The sequence below is a fragment of the Passer montanus genome, unplaced genomic scaffold (assembly GCF_014805655.1).
Source record: "Passer montanus isolate IOZ18808 unplaced genomic scaffold, ASM1480565v1 scaffold58, whole genome shotgun sequence".
Classification (NCBI taxonomy): domain Eukaryota; kingdom Metazoa; phylum Chordata; class Aves; order Passeriformes; family Passeridae; genus Passer; species Passer montanus.
This window is the reverse complement of record NW_024370816.1, coordinates 3,890,196-3,910,444: the sequence shown is the minus strand read 5'-3', so window position 1 is coordinate 3,910,444 and position 20,249 is coordinate 3,890,196. Positions and strand designations below refer to the sequence as shown.

Genomic DNA, 20,249 nt, shown 5'->3' with positions numbered 1-20,249 from the left:
TTTTAATTAAGTAATTTTCATGTGAGCCCTTTGGGCCTCTCAGCCCAGTGACCAACCAAACCCTGGTTGGCAGCAGACAGCAGTAACACAACAGCTCAGTGCCCCACAGCAGGGGAATCTCCTCAGGCCAGCCATGAGACACCCCAGCTAACAAAATCCTCCTCCTGCCCCTGAAAACCATGGAGAGGGCATTTCTAAAAGGCAGCAGAAGCCTTGGTAAGCACTGCTGCTGAAGCATTATGGAGAGCATGCACATCTCACCTTCCCCTAGCTGCAAGAACCGAAGCCACTCCCTAAGAAAGTGAAGTTGGGGTGGTGTTCTACTCTTACCCAGTGTCAGAGGGGGCATCCCACAGCACCTAAAAAGGGATCTGCCTTTTATGGAGCCATGGAATTGGGTAGAAAGAAGCAGGTGGTGAGCCAAAGCCTGTGGTGAGAATTTGCCCCAAATCTGGCCATGTCCATCCCCATCCTCTACCCTCCAGATCTCCATTTCTGCTCCATCCATCTTCTCCCACCACCCCTACTCTCTGCCTCTCCTTGAAGAGTTCATTAAATGCATGATAACCTCCCCCTCCCAAACCAGCCACGGCTACTTTGCACATCCCTTGGGACAGGCCAGGCTCCTGCTCCTGCCTCTGGTACACCCTGATGCCAGGGATGGATCCTAGTGGAGGTGCTCACAGTAAAAGCAGGACAGGTAATGTGGAGCAGTTATTGAAGTCTTGTGGAGAGGAGGGTGGCTGGAGCAGAGCCTTGTCCTGCTGATCATCCCTGGGGCACAAGGACCCTGAACAGCTCCTGGCAGGGTCACAGCCATGGGGAAGGTTTAGCCCTCATCTTCACTCCCTGTAACATTTTATCACCTTGGGTACAGTCCTTCTGCCTGTGGCTGAGAGTCCTCTAGGGTATTTCAAGGAAAGATGTGAAAATTCATTTATTTTGTCCCTTAGAAGTCCATAAAGGGTCACAAGCAGCTCTCAGGCAAGCTCCAAAGGTGAGACTTTGTGCTAAATTTGGTGACCTACTGGGTGCTGCTGGCTTCCCTGGAAAAAACAAGCCGCTTTGGACAAACAAGGAAACAGACAGCCACGGGGTCCTTGCAGCAGACAGGATTCCAGGAGCAGTAGTTGACAACTTCCCAGGAAGGCACAGCCCTTCCCAGAAATGCAGAAGCGATGTGACTCACCCAAAGGCCACAAGAGGTGTTTCCTTGCCAAGGATTTCCCTCTGCACAGAGAGATGGGTTTGGGAACTGTTCTAGATTTGGCAGCTGAGTCCCTCAGTGCCAGCAGCTCTGGTACCTCCAGGTGGTAGGGTAGGTATCCCATAGGATGAGGAGACATGGAGATGCCAAAGCAGAGAAGGTGGTGAGTGTGTGTGGGACTCTGCTCCAGGTGACTTCAGCCAGGTCACCACCCCCACCCCAGTGAGCTCCCCTGGCAGTGACACCTCCGGGTGCCCTGGGACACCCAGAGTGTGCCAGCCACTCGCTGGGCTGCTCTCCACCCGCTGTTCTCACACGCTCTGTTTGCCACCTCCCTTCCCTCTGCACCCCAGCACACGAGTTATCCCAGACAGCAAACTCCCCTCCTTTCCAGGTGTCCCCTGTGTTTCTCAGCCCCAAGCCAGAGACACAGCACTGGTGGCAACCAGCCTCCAGAACACACAGAGGGACTGACCCTCCTGGGGAGCGACACCTCTGAGGGGGGAGCAAAAATAGCGGGTTATTCCCCAAGGAAAGACAGAAAATTAAACAACGGAGAGGGGGAAAAAAGAAAGTAGCCATGTGTGAAAGTCATCTCTGATCCTCCCTCCCCAGAAGGGGACTGGGAATGCCATGGCCTCCTGATCCATGGGGTTATGTGTGAAAGTCATCTCTGATCCTCCCTCCCTTCCCAGAAGGGGACTGGGAATGCCATGGCATCCTGATCCATGGGGTTGGGATGGTGAAGCTTAGCTGTGGTGAGGATGAGGAGTTTGTCCTGTCCTGCTGCTCTTTACCTTTGTGTACCCACTCAGTAAAACTCACAGGATGGGGGGAGGGATGGGGGTTTGTAATGGGCCTTCAGCTCTGGGACTGGTTTGGAAAAATGTCTTTGGGTGGGCATGGGAAGAAAATAATCATCTGTGATGATCCATGTGACCACTGGGGAGGTGAGGATGGGGGTTTCCAGGGTGCAGGAGAGGCATGGGAAGAAGCTCGTGGGTTTTGGTCTTTGAACCGCCACTTTTTAACAGTCAATTTGCTGAAAGTGAAATGAACTTCAAATGTCTTTTGGGGAAAGAAAATAAATAAAGGGGGGAGGGAAAGGGGTTGAAGTTGCCATGCCACCAATTTCACCTTTGTCAAAAGTTTTGGAGCCTTTTTTTTCTTTTTTTCTGTTGCTATATGAAAGAATAGTCATTGACAAAAAATACTTTATCAGCAAAATGTTTAAATTATGTAATAAACAAAACAAAACAGAGATGTTACTGGTGTGATTTTAAAACAGCCCCAAGACTGAGTCAGAACAAGAGAGCAAATACCTGCACTGCTGGGATAACCCATGGCCAAACCCCCCCCAAATGAGGAAGCCTGAAAAAAGAAAGTGATAAGCAAGATCTAGCCAAGAGTATTCATCATTTATTGACCTCTTACCTGTCGCAGTTGAGGCAGCCACAGTACACAGAGTATCACCATACAACCTCAGAAAGCTTCAACCCACACACAGCAACATCATTTCAGAAGGCTTTAAAAGTCCACCCTCCTTGTTCTCCAGCCCAGCCTTTTACCCCCTCATGCTGATGCCCTGCCCCTGTGTCCCTCTGCTCCCTTTGGTGTTTCTCAGTGCCCCTGGGCACTCCATGGCTCATTGCTGTCAGTGCTGCTCACCTGCTGCTCACAGCTGCACCCACTGGGGATGGGGCTGGGCCAGCCCCACTCACAATCACCACACACTCTGTGCCTACACCTACCTTTCAAAAAAGCCAACTCATGGAAAAACAGGTTCCCTAATAGGTGTCCCTGTGCTGTACAACAGGAGAAGGGACATGCCAGGGGCTAAAATACATCTCACTTAAATAAAAGTGTAAAGCAGACATAATACTTGGTATATCATGAAGCAAAAGCACAGATGCTGCTTTACCAGATACCACTTTATCAGAGACTTGAGAGATAAGGAGGGGGGAGTGAGTCCCCAGTGTCCTTCTCCACCTGGGACCTCCTATTTCACCAGCACACAGGGCAAGGGCTGCAACAGAGCTTCAGCTTCCAGCACCTGGTGGCACTTATTTCCCCTGAAACTTTCTTCCCCTGCATGGCATCTGAAGGAAGGTGGGAGCAGTGTGCCGTGTCCCAGAATGCAGCTGGACCCACATGAGAGCTGCAGTGAAGGGTGAAGGGAGCACTGTGTCTCATCCAAGCTCTGTTAGGATGAACAGTGGGAAACCCTGTGGAGAGCTACCTTGGTGGTGATGGTGGCCTCTGAGGAACATAGCATGAGGGAGGGAGGAGGACAGGCAGCACCAAACCAGAGGTGGAGATGCATTCAAGACATCTTCACCAGTTTTAAGGTAATGAAATCGGGTTACAGGCACTGCAGCAGAATGGGATGGGGTTCTCAGGTACAAGAGCCACAGCATGCCAGCACCACTCCCAGCAAGGGGAGGGCTGCCAGCCTGGGAGCAGACACCTCATGAAGCATCACCAGTGCCCCAACTCAGAACTCATCTGCCCCAGCAGCCTCTCATGCTGCTTGCTCCCTGTCACTGCTGAAGGTGAGGAAAACCCCATGGAGAACAGGAGGAGGAGCTGGTGGTGGCAGTGTCAAAAGTATGGACAGAGACCCTGGTCCTTCTGTGTGTGCTGGACCAGGACAGGGTATCCACAGGTGATGGAGAACCTATCAGTTATGAGCTTTGGGTCCAAACTGTGCAAACTCACAAGGCTGGCACCCAACCCTCAGAGATATGTTATTGTAGGAATGGGCTGTTCTTCAGACAGTAGCACCTTCACAAACCAGGAGTCTCCTTCCTCCTATGAGCAAGGGACGGAGCACTTTGAAAAATTAGGGACTTTCCAGGGCCAGCAGAACATTGTGAACGTCATCTGCCCCACTGATCTTGAGGGTAAGGATCAGTTTGACACAACCAGTTCTGCCAGATTTGGGGAGGCCCTCCTGGCAGGTGCTGCAGCCTTTCTGGAGCTGGCTCATGGCAATTCAATGGCTTTTGTGTTGTAGCAGCCTGGAGGAAGACTCCTCTGGATATCCTCCAGGTTCTTAATATCAGCCAGGATGCCATCGATGCTGCTCTCCAGCATGTGCACCCGGGCCTTCTGCAGGGCAGCCGTCTGCTCCAGCTCCGACATCTCCGCCTTCAGCTGCCTGCTTCTGCTTTTGGCTTTGCTGAAATTCGCCTCAAGCTGCCTCAGGCCGTCCTCATCCACAGCACCAGGCTGGTCTTTTGCACAGAAGGAAAACAAGGCATGGGAAAGCATGCATGGAGGCTGAGGACTAGATCTTCCTAGATACTTCATCTCCACCCTGCTGCCCAGCCTGTTCACAGGCATCACGTAATTCAGCTTCCCACTAAACTCCCAGAAGCCCTGCCTAGACCCCAGTGGGGACCTGTCTCCACCCACACCCCACAGTGGCATCACAAAACCTACTCATGAGACGCAGCAGCTCTTCCAGGGCACTCAGCATCTTCTGCACAGCTGCCCCTGCCTGGCCAGCCTTGTCGTGGACCCTCTGAGCTTCCTGAGCTGTCTGAAGGGGGAAAGGCAGGAGCTGTAAGGTTAAACCAAGCCCACAAGTCAACAGGGAAGGAGAAAGGCAAGGGAGATGGGGACCCACCTTCTCTATCACAGCAGCGTCCGCCTCGGCCTGCGAGAGTTTCCTCTGGAATGCATCATCCACCTCCTTGGCCTCGTGCCGCAGGGTGGCCACTGCCTTCTCCAGGGCCAGGACACCATCAGCTGTCTTGTTGGCTTCCTCCCTCAGCCGGGCAATCTCCTGGGCGTTGTGGACAGGAAAAGGCACTTTTAGAGGGCAGAACACAACCAAAATCATGCTGGCTGCACTTTAATAGGGAATTGATAGAAACTGGTTCCTTCTACAAGGGATGCACAAGATCACAAGCTGTCCTCATGTTCTCCCACCAATTGCTCCAGAGATGTTTCTACGCTCACGGCTCAATCCCTCCCTCATACATCAGCAAATCCCTGGGGAATTACAACACATATCTGGGAGGTGAATCCACAAACACCAGTTTTCAGACCTCACAAGCTTGCCAGTGACTCTGGCTGCAGGAGTAAAAAAATCCCCTTGGTCACTGAAAGGTGGCTGCAGTGAGATGCCACAGAGGTCCCCATGGAAGAAATGTACCTGCAGAAATCACCTACAGCCAAACTGGTATCTGCAAGACCCACTGTAGAGAAACTGCAGCTCAAAAATCAACCCATCAGGTCCACCAAGAGGCTGCTAACCATCTCCTCTTCTTCCATATTTTTCCCCTTCCAAATCCTTTTCTGACAGCAATAGCACCAGAGTCTGTCCTCACCTCTTGGATCCCCGTGGTGATTTCCTTCACCTCCTCTGCCATGCTGCTGCCTGCCTTGGACTCAGAAGCAGCGCTGCCCACGATCCCTTTGGCTCGGTCTGTCTTCTCCCTGGCAGTGGTGACCATGCTGCTGATAATGGGCAGCCTCCTCATGGCATCTTTGGCTTGCCTCCTCTTCTCATCTGCTTGCAGGTTGAACTCTGGAAGAAAGACAAGCAGAAATGAAGCCACACTACCTTTGTGAGATCCCACATGGAAAGGAAAACAAAGGGTTTCTGGGGTGCTACCCTTGAGGCTCTTGAGGATCTGCTCCACCTCGTAGAAGGTGGCGTTGCCAGCGCTCACGGCTTGCAGGGCTGTGCTCCTGGCAAGGGTGGCTCGGGACAGCAGCTGTGTCAGCTTCTGCAAGGTATCAAGGGAAACAAAGGGTGGGTGAAGGACACGGTATGAGAGCATCACATGGTCCCAGAGCAGTCTGGGAGGAGCTGGGCTGGAAGAGACCCATCAGTCTGCTCCCAAATGCTTGCTCTTGTCCCTTATCAAGACCACCACAGGCTGATCTGCCATCAGAAGCTTGTGGTGGTGTTCCTCAGCCAGCTCCAGCTCTATCCCAAGTCATCCTAGCTCCAACCTTTGCAGGAGCAGGTCTTCATCCTGCCTTACATGGAGGAGCTGTGCAGGCGAGACCCTGCACCAGCAGCTCCCTGCACACACTGAGCTCTGAGACCAGCCCCAAGGAAGGGTCCAGTCCCACACCAGGCAGGCAGAGCTACCTTTGACAGCCAGGCAAGGACAGTGGTGGGGCCACAGGCACCCCCAGGCTGCAGCTCCTGCTGGGGAACAGCCCTCCCCAGCCAGCCCCTTACCGCTCTCTCGCCCTCTTGCCCTTGCAGCAGCTGCTTGGCCTCCTCCTCCCACTGCCCCACGCGGCTCTGCAGGCTCCGGTACTGGGCCAGGGAGGTGTCCACCAGGCCCAGCAGGGCACTTGAGTCCTGCTTCAGCCTCGAGGCTTCCTCCTGAAACACAGACACAGTGAGGTCCCCAGCATCTCCCCAGCGCCCACCAGGAACCAGAGGCAAAAGGGGAAAAAGGGTAGGAAGATGCCTATCTAGTGGCTCTCCCACAGGGATGGAGCCCTGGGAAGGGCTGAGCTGGTGGAAAAGCAGGGAGGGCATCAGGAAGAGCAAAAGGGGATCTCCTGGTCTGACAGGCAGGAAGCCCTCACCTGAAAGGAGCTGATGTCCATCTCTGTCAGGCGGGACAGGGAGCTGAGGAGCACCAGGCTGCCCTGATAGGCCATGTCTGCCTTGGAGGCCATTCCATCAGCATCAGCCTTCAGGCCTCCAACCAGGGACTTGAGCTCCTCATACCTGTACAGATGTGAGGTCAGAGAGCCTGGTACCAGCCAAGCTGCCACCCCAGCATTAATACTACCATCTGCATTGACTTGTTCACATTCTCCAAGGCCCCATGCAGATTTATCCATGTAAAAAGTCAATTGCAAACATTCCCTGCATCCCAATCCCTCCAATGAGCAGAGCATCTTGTGGCTCCTTCCTCCCACTCCAAAATCAGAGGTTGTTTCATACAGCTGAACCCTCACAGGCTCCATGGTGGCTCTGCTAATCCCTGCCCTACCACTGTATGTTTTCTCCTGCACATCCCTGTTCAACTTCTTAACTTCTTTCAAGGCTGCTGCTCACATCCCACCCATGGTGTGTAAAGTACTGTGAAGGGCTTTGGAGAAGTGAAGTCTAAGCAAAGGAGAAACTGTGGGCTTAAATTCACCCTTGGGATAAACCCAGCCCAGATTTCCAACCATATGTGGAAATCATCTCCAGAAGCTGTTCACACATGTGGCGTGATGCTTTGCCCAGCTGCAGGCAGGACCCCAGGAGCATTGAGGGCTGTGAGGGGAAGAGCTCTGTGGGAAGCAAACCCTCCACAGAGCTGCTGACCCTCCGTCTGCACCCCTCAGACATGCCAGCGAATTCCCTGCCTCCAACTTGTGCAGCTCAGATGACGAGGCAGGGAAGGGGGCCCAGATTCTTGGCCATCCCCCTGCTCCCTCCCAGGTGCACAGAGAACTCAGGCCAGGGCAGGCCGTGCTCACCTCCCGGGCAGCCCTGGCAGGGAGCCCACGGCGGCCGCGCGCAGCAGCTCCAGCGCCTGCCGCGCGTCCTCCCGCGCCGCCTTCGCCGCCTGCTCAGTGGCACTGGCTGCCTGGCTGTGGCTGCAGGGCACAGAGGGGGCTCGTCAGAAAGGGCTCCCACCCACGCTTGCTCCACCAGCTTCCTTTATTGATGCATTCACTGATGGTGGATCACACACACCCCCTTGGGAAACACAGCGCGTCTGCAAAGGCGACCCGCATTTTGCTCGTTCCTCCTGCATGTCCCAAGGATAGAGGAGCATTGGGCAGGGAACAAGCTCTCTGTTCCAACTGGATATCCAAGGGGAAAACTGATCCCAAAGATGTTTCTAAATCACATCCAATTACATCCTCAAAGATAGCTGAGGACAAGTCTATAGGGCAGCAAAGACAGCCCAGCAGCTGCATCTTCCCCTGCTGCAGGGCTGGCAGGTGTCAAACAGAGCCCTCCAAAAAGGACCTTCTGGGCACCTAGCAGGATCTCAGTCCTCCTCCCCTCTCTCTTGGCCAATAGTGGGAGCAACTCACCTGTCGGCCAGTCTCAGAGCCTCCTGGGCCAGCAGCAAGAACTGATTAGAACCCCCAGGAAAGCTTGAAGCAGGAATGGTCTGAGGAGGGAAGAAGGAAGAGAGGTGTGAGCGCTCCTCCCTGCTCTCCATCCAATTTGGCAGTGAAAGAAGCAACTACAGCACGCTAAACCTCCACCGCCCCCAAAGACCCCTGCCAGCTCCTCTCAAGGTCCTGACCCCAAAGGAAGGACCACCAGAACACCTACATTCACAAAGCAATGTCTGTAATTCCTTAAATCCTTGCTATCCCAGCCCTGAGCTGAACTAGGAGTGTGGCACACGGGATGCTCTTACCACCTGAAGGAGAGCGGCGCCGCTGCGATCCAGGTCCAGCCTGGCTCTCTGCAGCAGCTGGCGGGTCTCCTGCACCTGCCTCTCATACTGGCTGCCCAGAGACCTCAGTCTCTCCACTGTTGCCTTGACCTCATCCAAGCGACTCTGGGAGCTGGACCCTTGCCCCTTCATCCTGGCCACACGGCCTTCCAGAGACCTGTCGGAGGCTGGGGAGAAGGAAAGACAAAGGCTGAAGTAAAACTTGTTGCTGTGCAAAAACCCTCCCTGGTACAGCCCAGATGGCCCCATCCCAGGGCAGTGGGCAGGTGGTACCTTGAAGGCTCAGGGTTTCCCTGAGGATGGTCCGCAGCATCTCCTCAGCCACCTGCATCCTCCCCTCCAGCTCCTGGCTGGTCCCACCGCCAGCTCGCACCTCTGACAAGAGCAGCTCCAGCTCTGCCAGCTGCTGCAGGTACAGCTCCATCTGCAACCACAGACCAGGCCATCAGCCAGCAGCACACCAAACCCACAGGGGAAAGACCAGGAGGGAACCAGGGCCACATTCAGGCTCGAGGACAGAGACCAAAATGAAGGCTCATTTTAGGATGGGACACAAAGGATCAGTTGAATCAGGTACAGTACCAAGGTTTGAATTCACATTTCACCCACACCAGGAGCGCTTGAGGAGAGCAGGGGGAGACCATGAGGGTGAGCAAATCACAGCACTCCTTGCTGCTCAGTGGGCCTGGGGCTGGCACAGATGCTCACCTGCTCTTTCACCTGGCCATAGCAAGCTGGGCACTCACTCTCTTCACAGCGGGGACCCTCAAAGCCAGGTTTGCAGATGCAGCTCCCGTCACTCCTGCACTTCAGGGGCTCAGCACCAACTGAGTCGCAGTTACAGGCTGCAGGTCAGAGCAACACAGGTTCAGGGGGGCCTGGCCCCACCTCAAGCCACACCACATCTCTCCCTGCTTTCCTCCCACCATTTAGCCCGGTGCTTTGTTTCCTGCTCACCATTCCCACTTTCCAGCATCCTCCTTCCCGTCAAACCACTCCAAAGTCAGTCATGGGTTTTCTTACTCATCCCCAGCTCAGACAGCATCTGGGTCTCACCTCTGCACTTGTGAGCAGGGTCAGGGGCCATGGGGTTCCCGAAGAAGCCATCCTTGCAGCGCTCACAGTGGAAGCCAGCAGTGTTGTAGATGCACTTGAGGCACTCGCCCGTCCGGCGGTCGCAGTTGCCCACGGCGTTGGGCTCCACGTTGCCACTGCACCGGCACAGCTGGCAGGGCTGGGAAGCTGCTGGGTCTCCAAAATAGCCATCGGCACAGTACTCACAATTGGCACCTGGGAACAGAGGGATGAGCAGAAGCTAATTGTGCCTGGAGGCAGAGGCTGACTCATGGCTTGTGTCCCACAGAAATGGGGGTGTTCAGCACCATCAGGGCTGGCACAACAGCTGCTCTGCTGTCATCACCACCACAGCCAGCACACAATGCCCCATACATGCTCTTGAAAACTGGTTGCCACAACTGACCTTCTACAAGTAATTTCTTTTTTTGTTTTTACTTATTTTTTGTTCCCCTCCCTTTCCTACCCGTGCTTTCTCCATCCATGTTACATTTAGATGAGAACTTTTCCCAGAGATCTTGGTGTGTTTACCCAACCCTTGAGGCTCAAACACCCCACTGCAGGCAGGAGGGGCAGTGTTGCTGCAAGCTGGGCTGAGGGGATGGTGTGGGTCTGCCCAGCTCCAAGCACACCTGTATGAAAAGGCAGAGCAGAAGCAAGAAGGGAATTACCAGCAGCTCCAGGAGGGCAGTGGTCACAGACGACCTCCTCACCACCCGGCCCCACGGAGCAGCCCTGGCCGGGCCCACAGGGGCAGCTCCTGCAGCTGGAGGGCTGCCAGGGGTCTCGGTAGGAGCCGAAGGGGCAGCTGGCACCATTGCCCACGTTTTCATCTCCTGAGTAACACTCACCTGGAGGAGCAAGGAAAGGGCTTAGGGCAGTTTACTCACATTCCTGGTGGGACATCCTCCACCACTCCAGCCACAGCAACACAAGCAACCAGAAACCTCCATGAGATCTCTTCAGATCCCCAGCATGCCCACATCATGCACCACATAAAATCATGAAATGGTTAGTGTTGGAAGGGACCTTTAAAGGTCATCCAGTCCAACTCCCCTGCAATAGGCAAGGACTTCTTCAACTAAACGAGGTTGCTCAAGCTCTGTCCAACCTGAGGTGAGGCACTGCCATGCTTAACTTTCAAATAAGAAGTCAGAAGTGAAGAAATATTGCTATTTGGACAGCAGGAGACAGTTTTTCTCTCTCTAACATGCATTCAGTTTGTTCCAAATGCATCTGACTGCAGTGCTTCTAGGCTCTGGGGTGTTTTGTCTTGGATGGTTCCCACATTCCAGACCCAAGTCACAGATTCATGATCACAGACAGAATCTCAGAATCACAGGTGACCCACAGAACTACAGACTCATTAAGACTGGAAAAGCCCTCCAACACCATTGAGTCTAACCTGCGGCAGATCCTCACCTTGCCAACCAGCCCAGAGCACTGAGTGACACATCCAGTCCTTCCCAGGACCCCTCCAGGGATGATGACTCCACCACCTCCCTGGGCAGCCCCTTACAATATCTTCCATGAAGAATTTTCTGTGAAGCCAGCGGTCTGTGCTCCCCACAGCTCTATTCCTGGCACACAGGCATTCCCTGCATTCCCACAGAGCCCACAAGCACGGTGTGGTGCTGCCTTCCCTTACCGGTGTCGGGATCACAGATTCCTCCCCCCTGGCAATTGCAGGGCACGCAGATGCCGAAGGGTCCCTGCCCGGGGGTGTCCCTGCGGTAGCCAGGGGCACAGCTCTGGCAGAACTGCCCCTGGTACTCGGCCGGGCACTGGCAGTGCTCCACCCAGGGCGCGGGCACGCCGGGGACGGGCTGTGCTGACACCAGGGTGACATTGTCGATGTAGCCGGTGCCTGGGGGAAGGAAGGACGGGCAGTCACCCGCGGGACAGCGGCTCCCCCTGCCCGGCCCCCACAGCCAGGACCTGCACAGGTCACACCTTCTATTGCAATGCCCGTGGGCAAATGGAGCAGCCACATCGGTTGCTGTGCTGCTCAGTCTCTTTGCTATTTAACTTTGCCCCCTTGGAGCACTCACTATTTTTATCTTTTAATAAATTTTAGCAAAGGTGTACCCATCCAGAGACTTGTTGTCTCCAACAATTAGGAGAAGCCAGCCTTGTCAGCTCTCTCTGCACTTACTGTATTCCCCAAAGGTGGCTCGGATCCAGAGGGCTGTCAGGTTTCCCAGCAGCCTGCGAAATTCAAAGTGATTCAGCCTTGGGCTCCACTTGCTGCTTGGGTGCTCGTCCAGCCTGCCGTGGAAGAGGGAGGAAGTGGAGCTGGTTTTAAAAAACTGAGAAGCCTCTTTTGAAAAACACAACAGGCCTCACCCATCTCCCTCCTGGGAGCTCGAGGCTTTGGGAATGACCTCCATGCATGCAACCGATCCAGAGCCAAGAACCCAACCCAACCTCAAACCACATCTTCTGCTGCCCCTCTCACAAAGTAACCTCCTCATCCAGGACAGAAGCACCTGAGATGCACCCAGCCCAAACCAGACAGCCATTTGTCACCGCCAAGGGACCACAGCTGAAACCAGGACCTCCTTGAAGCCTCAACCATTCTTACTCCCCCTGCCCCAAGCACCCCAGCTTCCCACTTTACCTGAAGGTGTACATCTGGCTGACGCCGCAGGGCAGGACCTCTCCCTGGGGCAGGAAAGGGGCAGTGACTCTCAGGCCATGTCCCTCCAGGACCACATCGTGTGGAGAAGGCTGGCGTCCCCCTCGGTCCAGGCGGTAACCAAAGGAGAGTGTCTGACCATAGCTCAGCTGCTGGTTCCCAAGGAATTTTGCTGCAAAGGGAAAATCAAAGGCTTGCAATCTTTCCTTCCTCCTAAAGGCTCAGTCCATGGGATCAGAGCAAGCAAAGAGTTCTCTCTGGCCACCACTGATCCCATGCCTACCAGGTGCCATGAAGTATATTGGCTCTGATGTCCTTGCTGCTATGAAGGCATCCTGGTGGCGTGGGGACCACTGGAGCTGGGCTGGGGAGCCGCTTTCATGGACACCTCGCCAGCCCTCAGTACCTGGAGCACAAACAAGGAGCAGTCAGCATGGATAGGGAAGGTGTTTCCAGGATTCCAGCAACTTTCTTGAGTTGTGTCTTATAAAAACTCTCCAGCTTCCCACCCTGACCTCTGAGGGGGCAGCACAGTTATCTCTGTGCCCTCACACCTGTAAATCAGCCTGGCTGGGCACAGAGGCCTCCTTCCAAGGGGCAGGAAAGACATAATGCAGAAATCCTATGCTCCCCTCAACCCTTGGACTATACTGTGCCTATGACCAAGCCATCCCATCAAAGCAAGGTTGCTGCAGCCATGGGAAGGTTGGATGAGCATCCAAGGAGCAAGCACAGCCCAAGGCTGACTTCCAGCAGGGCTGTGAACCACGTGGTTCCTTCAGCCCACTGAAGAGAAGGCATGGCAAACAAACACGCCCAGGAGCCATGGAGATGTCCTGCTTGGGCTTCACCTTGCTGGAAGGTAGAGGTGATGTTGTGGACACTGTGGCTGTCTGCACTGACACACGTGTCCGAGTGCCCGTAGCAGAAGCAGGGGGAGCATCCTGCAGGGTTTCTGGCATCCAGGTTATAGAAGTGTCGCTTGCACCTGGGAAAATGCAAGAAGGTGACAATGTTCAAGTTGTTTTCTCCTTTTACTGGCCCACACAACCATCCTCTGATGCAATACAGCCATCAGCAGGGTTTAAGGTCATCACTGGGCTGGGATGGCGAGATGGGTGTGGGCAACAGCTTCAACCAGACAGAGAACAGGGCTAGATTGGATACTGGAAAGAAATTGTCCTATGACAGTGGTGAGGGACTGGCCCAGGTTGCCCTGAGAAGCTGTGGCTGCCCCATCCCTGGAAATGTCCAAGGCCAGGCTGGATGGGGATTGGAGCAACCCAGGGTGGTGGAAGGTGTCCCAGCCCACGGCAGGGGTGGAATGAGATGAGCTCTAACATCCTTTCCAACCTAAACCATTCTAAGACTTGGTGAACTGCCAGGGAAGTGACTGCAGAGAGGAGGAGGCTGTGCCAAGCAGTGTCCAGCACATCCTGCTGACCCTCACCTCTGGCACTGCTCTCCGGTGACGCTCTCCTTGCAGACGCAGTGGCCAGAGTCACAGCCTCCCACGCTGCCTGCTGGGTCACACTCACACTGCAGGCTCCTGCAAAGGCACAGCAGCAACCTCTACCTGGATTTCCAGTTTGGCCTGGGAGCTCAGTGCTTCCTGCTACTACACAAGACAGAGGAGAACCCTCCCAGCTACCATTCCCATGCAAGAAGTGGGGACATAAGCTGCACAGCCACCTCTTTCCAAAATCTGCAGCACTGTGGGTGCCAGGTTGAGCCAGTGCCCATTGCTACTGCTCCAGGGCATCCCAGAGCATCAGACCTGCCCACAAGTGCAAAGTGAAGCTCCACTGAGCTCAATAAACCCTGGCTGAGTTTAATAGACCTTGGCTGAGCTCCACCAAGCAGCAGCACCCTGGGGAGGCTTGGGCAGAAGCCAGGCCCAGCAGCAGGACTGCAGGCAGCTGTCTCTTGCTAACACCCTTTGCCTGTCAGCAGCCCCAAAGGAGCAATGGCAGGGTGAGGTGAGGAAGAAGAGGACACAGCTGAGGAAGGCGGATCAGAAACATTTCTAAAGGTGTTTAAACAGGGCTTCATGCAAAGGAAGGGGTTGATCTTTGCATGTGCATCTCCTCGTGAGTGGCACCAACACGAGGCAGCCCCACAATGGGCAAGTTTTGTTTTACAGGGCTGTAGCTTGCTGGGCATTTTCTGGGTAATGAAACCATCACCTCAGAGAGTGGCTAAGCTCAGATTTTGATGGTGTTGCAGGACACCAAGCCCTGCAGGTTGGCACGGAGGTCCAGCCTCACTCAAACCCACTCTCTCCTAGCATGGCTGGCTTAAGGTTGTCCATGAGCTGCTATGAAACCAGCCCTGCCTTTGCAGGGGCTGTTTTCAGCCAGCACAGGCCCCAGGCGAGCTTTGGAGGCTGGCCCTCCCTCTGGCCTCATGGCACGATGGTGGCAAGCACTCACTGCCCGCTCCTCCTGCAGCCTGCCTCGGACAGGGACTCGAAGCCCGGCTGGCACTGGTCACACTTGTCCCCCATCACCCCAGGCTTGCAGCTGCACCGGCCATCGCTGTCACACTGTGGGCCGAGGGAACCTGCAGAAAGACAGGAGGGAGAGGTTGGGATGGGCACCTTCCAACCCAAATCATTCTGAGAGTTTGTGATTATTTCAGAGGGCAGGTGGTGTGGCCGCATTTCTCTTCACAGAGAAAAGCAAGGCACAATTCTTCCCAAGGATTTCTGAGATTCACATTCTCTGAACCTCAGAGAAAGGAGAACCTCAGAGAAAGGAAAACGAATTCTTATCTCATTCGCTGTGCCTGTGTTGTGCAAAAGTAGAATGCAATATGGAGATTGTTTGCCCAAAGTGATGGTGTTTTGTTTCCTTGGCCTGTCAGGGCCAGGTGTGTGTGTGTGTCAGGGCTGTCGGTGACAGTCACAAGATGAGGGCAGTGGAGTGCAGTTGGGTGTAGAGTGAGTGCTTGGCAGATTCAGTTTAGATGTAATGTAATACAATGTAATATAATATAGAATAATATAGTGTAATAAAGTAATTAATTAGCCTTCTGATAAGATGGAGTCCTCCTCATCATTCTCTCCCCTTTGTCAGGGGAAAAAATATCTACCACAATGTGGGTCTTGCAACCTGCAGTCTGGTGCGTAGGGGCTCAGAGGCTGGCCTGCCAGGTGCTCAGCAGCTGCCCTCGGCCCCCTTAGCCCAGCAGCACTGTGCACGTACCCCAGGGGTGGCAGAGGCAGGGCAGGCAGCACTGCTCCCCGCGCCGTCGGGAGAAGCCCTCCTTGCAGCGCTCGCAGCGCGCGCCCTCCGTGTTGCCCAGGCAGCCCAGGCAGCGGTACCCGTTCCCCGTCTCCCTCAGGAGCTGCCAGTCAAAGATGCACTGCCTGGACATCCCGTTGCAGTCACAGACTGGAAGAGAAGAGCACAGACACGTCTCAGATGATGCAGCAATCCCCCCCTGAGGGGCAAGGAGCAGGGTGCAGGCGCTGCAAACCTCCCCTTTGCGCCCTGCTAACAGTGAGCTGCTCCCCACAGCTTTGTGTTTGTCCCCACGGCTGTGTCCATCAGCCACCCCAGTGCCACCGTGTCCACACTGCTCTGCATCCCCACACTGGGGAAGAATGCCCCATTTCACTGCTGAGGATGGACAAACCCAAGCCAAGCAGTCACAGTCCACACAACAGCACTGCCAGGGCTGTTCTCCATTCTTTCACAGGTCTTGCAACACAACCAGGACATTGAATAAGCAGAGATGGTTTAAAAAACCCCAGTCTTGTCCTGAGAAAAGCATGAGTAACCTTACTGGAGACTTCGGGGAAAAGGGAAAGTTTCCTGGTCCTTTGTTTCACCTGCCCAGGAGTGAGTTGAGTAGGAAAAGCTCAACCAACTTCCACCAGGTCCCCCCACCCAGGTCTGCAGTGCAGGGTGATGAGGAGTGGTCTGTGATCCAAGGAGTTTGGTGGAAGTGTGCCATCCACGAGGGAGATTAACAAAAAAAGGTTTGGGTGGGACTGGACCCCACCCTCCCTCATTGTGAAGAAAAGCTGCAGCTGCCCACACTGCTGCATGAGGGATGGCAGGAAGAACAGGCATGAGATTCTGCACTCCTCTATAGCCAAGAGAGATGATTCCTCTGGACATCACTCGGGCATCTCACCAGACCTGCTTTCCCCAGCACTCACTGCCTTGTCCAGCTGCTCTCTTGAAGCCACCTCACACCTACTTGGCAATCCTCAGTGGCCAGTACTGGAGCATTTAATCCTGAGGACTTACTCCAGACATGCTCCTCAGGATCACTGGGGAGAGCAGGCACAGCTGAGGGAATTGTTGGCAAAGACAGACAGGAAAAAGAAACATCCCAAGGGAAAAGCCAGGTCCTCAGGGGCACAGAGCCTGCTGAGGAGCTGCTCCAAACTACCCTGATGCTGCCAGGGGAGCCTCGACCTCCCTCTAAGGACCTCTGCTCACTGCTGACCATCCTCAGCTACCCAACCCCTGCCCACTTCTGAGAGCACAGGAGGTGGAGGGAGTCCAAAACCAGGCAGAAACGTGCTGCATGGATGCAGGAGTGCCTTGTACTCGCACACACTGAGCCTCCTCCTCCTCCGCTCTCTTTGGCACAGCTCAGCCCCAGGGCACAACGTCCCTGTCCTCTGCATCTGTGACTCCGGGACCAGGCAGAGCCTCCCGCTCTGTGCTCACACCTGGGCGCCGCCCTCCCACACACCCATCGGCGCCGCATTCCAGAGGGAGGCACTCAGTAGCGCCCCTGCCAAGAGCAGAGATGACCTCATGCGCCAGCAAACAGGGAGAGAGGATTTCCAACTTCAGCAAGCACAGCTCTTCCCTCGCAACCTGGCTGCCAGGAACCCAAGACCAAGATCAGGAGATGTTCTGCCACCCTAGCCTGCTGGGAGGGGACCTGTGGGCACAGAATTCCTGCCTCTAGGGTCTGGGAAAGCAACTCCAGCCTCAGAGAGCACCACCAGTGACCAAAGGGCATGCACAACACAAAGGACCAATGGAGAGCAGCAGTGTGAGACTGTCTTCCAGTATTTGTGCTCGCCTTCACAGCAGGAAGATCTCACTCAGGCTGATCCCACTCCCCATCCCTCCACACTCCAGCTAGATCCCAAGCTGGAACGGGACCCGTAAGGATCTTTGAGTTGAACTCCACCCATGCATCGCCCCACGTCTACGCAATCCAGAGGATTTACTAGGTTGCTAAATTACAGGCATGAGCACCATTCCCCCAGGGAATGAAAACCTTTCTTTGAGTGTTTCTCTACTGCTGCAGCATGTCAGGAACCAGCCCTGGAACAAATTCCTGTCTCGCTGATTCAAAGCCATTTAAGGCAATGTGGCGGGTCAGTGCCACCACTGCACTGGTGTGTCTGCTCCTGGTCATCTCCCAGAAACCCAGGAGCTCAGGCAGGCCAGTCCTTACCAAGAGCAAGGCACTGGAATTGATAACGAGATGGAGCAGGAAGGAGCTGCTGGAGGGTGAGGACCAACTGAGGAGAGATCACTTCTGTATCCAGGTGCCCTGAGGCTCTGCTCAGAGATCATCCATGGAAAAGAGCAGGCTCCACTGGAGGAAAAGCTTTGCAGCTGGGTTCCTTCAGTGCTACGTCAGGATGCAGGAGATCTACAGCACATATCCAGCAGGATGCCATTTCCCCAGCTCCCACCCAAGAAGAAAACATGGAAAATGCTTGATGGCTGTGCTCAGATGGATTCTCACATGAGAAAGGCAGCTTCAGGCTCCTTAAATTCACAAAACCAGGCAATGAGGGTGGCCCTGGGTCTGTGAGGATCCCACAGCCCTGTACTCATGAGCCAGCCTGCAAAGATCCCTCCTTCCATCAGGGGAACGACAGAACTTTGCATGCAGTGAAGGCTCCGTGTCAACACGAGCCATTCCCTGCTCTGTGCTCCACCAGGCTGTCCCACCTGCTGCTCCAAGGCTGGCATCCCCACTGCCCAGCCTCACAGTTCCTCACTGCAGGAAGACCTGCCTGGGGCTTCCAGGGCTCCATCAGCAGACTCAGTTACACCACTGAGCACACTCAAATTTTTATGCTGCAGCATAAAATCACAGCTGTTACCAACCACTGGCTTTACATACACACAGAAACGGGTTCAAGAGTCCCTGCGAAAGCAGCAGTTTCCCACACACTGCTAGGAAGGAGCAGAGGAAGAATTGATATCAGTATTTAAAAACTTAGATGCAATTAAGGTGATGTAATAATGAACCCAATAATGAACATGTACAGCAAAGCAGATATTTTCTTTTCTTTTGAAAAAAATCCAAACCAAAACACTTATTCAGCACTTACTTCCCATTGCACCAAAACTTAAAAACTGATAAAATTCAACTTCAAGCTCAGAAAACTCAACTTCAAGCCCAGAAAGCTTATTTCAGAACATCAGTACTGGAAACAAAAAGAAATTTAAATCACTCAGTATTTACAAATACCTGACTTTGACCAAACATACCCATCTCCAGACTACAGGCTAATAAAACAGAAATTCGGATAGCTGAATTACCACTGGGCTGAACATGTTCAAATCTCCCTCCACGACACTCTGCACTACATGAGCTTTGCATGTGCAAGAGGACCTGCTGGATTTTTAAAGCTGTGGACAGCAGGAGACTCCTGTCTCCCGTAGGATGCGGCAGGGCTGTGGCACCCCGTGAGCCCCACAGACCCGCACAAAACCCAAACACCACCAGGTTACTCCAGCAAACTGGATCCTGGATGCTTCCAGCTCTTCTTCAGGCTCGGGAAGGTTTTGGTTCCAGCGGGGATGGGCAGATCAGCCACCGCCGGGCGATGCTTGTGCTCACACCCGCATCCCGCCCCGGCAGCAAAGCTCCGACCGACAGCAGCAAGGCACAAAACGAAGCCCAGCTGCGCGTGGGATATTTAACCCCGGAGGAAAACTAGGAAGCCCTTCGGCTCCAGCAGCAATCCCGAGGGCGGGAGGGGAGCAGTGCCCTGGCAGGGCTCCAGCTCCCGGCCCCAGGCTCACCTTCTCCGCGGCTCCGCGCTGCGGGCGCCAGGCACGCCAGGCAGGCCAGGGCCAGCAGCCAGCGCCCGGCCATCGCCGCTGCCGCCGAGCGCAGGCCCCGTTCCGCCGGGCTCCGCACCAGGTGCCTTTTTTTGGGGCGTTTTTTATCGCTGCCCCACCTGAGTCACTCCCACAGCAGGAAGAGCGCGGTGCCGGGGCTGACTCACGGGCAGGGCCCAGCCCAGGCAGCGCAGACGGGCCCTGGCCCAGCGGCACAGAGCCCCGGGGAGCTCCTGCTCGGCCCCTCAGGGAGCTCCAACCCGGCTGCAGCTCTGCCCAGCTCCCTGCCCAGCCCTGCTGGGGCTGGCTGGGGACAGCCGGGCTGTCCGGGCACGCCACAGGCTTGCAGGGAACAAAACGGAGCAGGATGAGCTCACGGGAAGCCTGCGGAGGGTGGATGGGGCAGGTCCAGCCAACCAACCTGCAGGAGCAGGGCTATTTCAGGTGGCTAGCAGGACTGCAAAGAGACCCAAGATCAGCTTGAGTAAATGCCCAGAAAGCAGATGGATTGGGATTTACTAGATAATCATCAAGTTCAGGAAATCCCCAGACCTCGAAATGAGGCGGAGGTGGAAATCATCACAATCATCACACACATTTGTCTGCTTTTGCTCCCGAGATGGAAAATGAGCTTAGATGGGTCCTTGGCCTCAGCTACTACACCATTTTTATGCTAGAGGAAGGATGAGGAGTGACACAGAGAGGGGAGAAAGGCTTGTCTGAGGCTGCTGACAGCGCCAGGAAGACGCCAGGCCCCACAGCCCCGGGCCCATTAGCGCTTTGTTCTCAAGGGTAGCTGACAAGCCACACAGGGCATGAAGGCCTTCCACATGCTTCCACACCTCTCCTTGCCTTTGCCTTGCAGGAGGGCATGACCA

The 20,249-nt window shown here is 54.8% G+C and overlaps 1 protein-coding gene across 1 annotated transcript; it reads right to left on the bottom strand.

Moving 5' to 3' along the window:
* Positions 1–1,866: 1,866 nt before the first annotated feature.
* On the bottom strand, positions 1,867–19,423 carry LAMC2 (laminin subunit gamma 2). The gene is made up of 23 exons (XM_039726396.1): positions 19,333–19,423; positions 15,517–15,705; positions 14,743–14,872; positions 13,761–13,859; positions 13,162–13,298; positions 12,594–12,716; positions 12,293–12,482; positions 11,828–11,940; positions 11,321–11,539; positions 10,344–10,523; positions 9,655–9,888; positions 9,307–9,443; positions 8,872–9,022; positions 8,560–8,765; positions 8,225–8,304; positions 7,658–7,777; positions 6,770–6,914; positions 6,411–6,560; positions 5,832–5,946; positions 5,545–5,744; positions 4,839–4,997; positions 4,652–4,751; positions 1,867–4,443 (listed from the first exon to the last, which is right to left on the bottom strand). The coding sequence occupies exons 1-23, from the start codon at positions 19,403–19,405 to the stop codon at positions 4,193–4,195; spliced, it is 3,501 nt and encodes a 1,166-aa protein (XP_039582330.1). The 5' UTR covers positions 19,406–19,423; the 3' UTR covers positions 1,867–4,192.
* Positions 19,424–20,249: the final 826 nt, after the last annotated feature.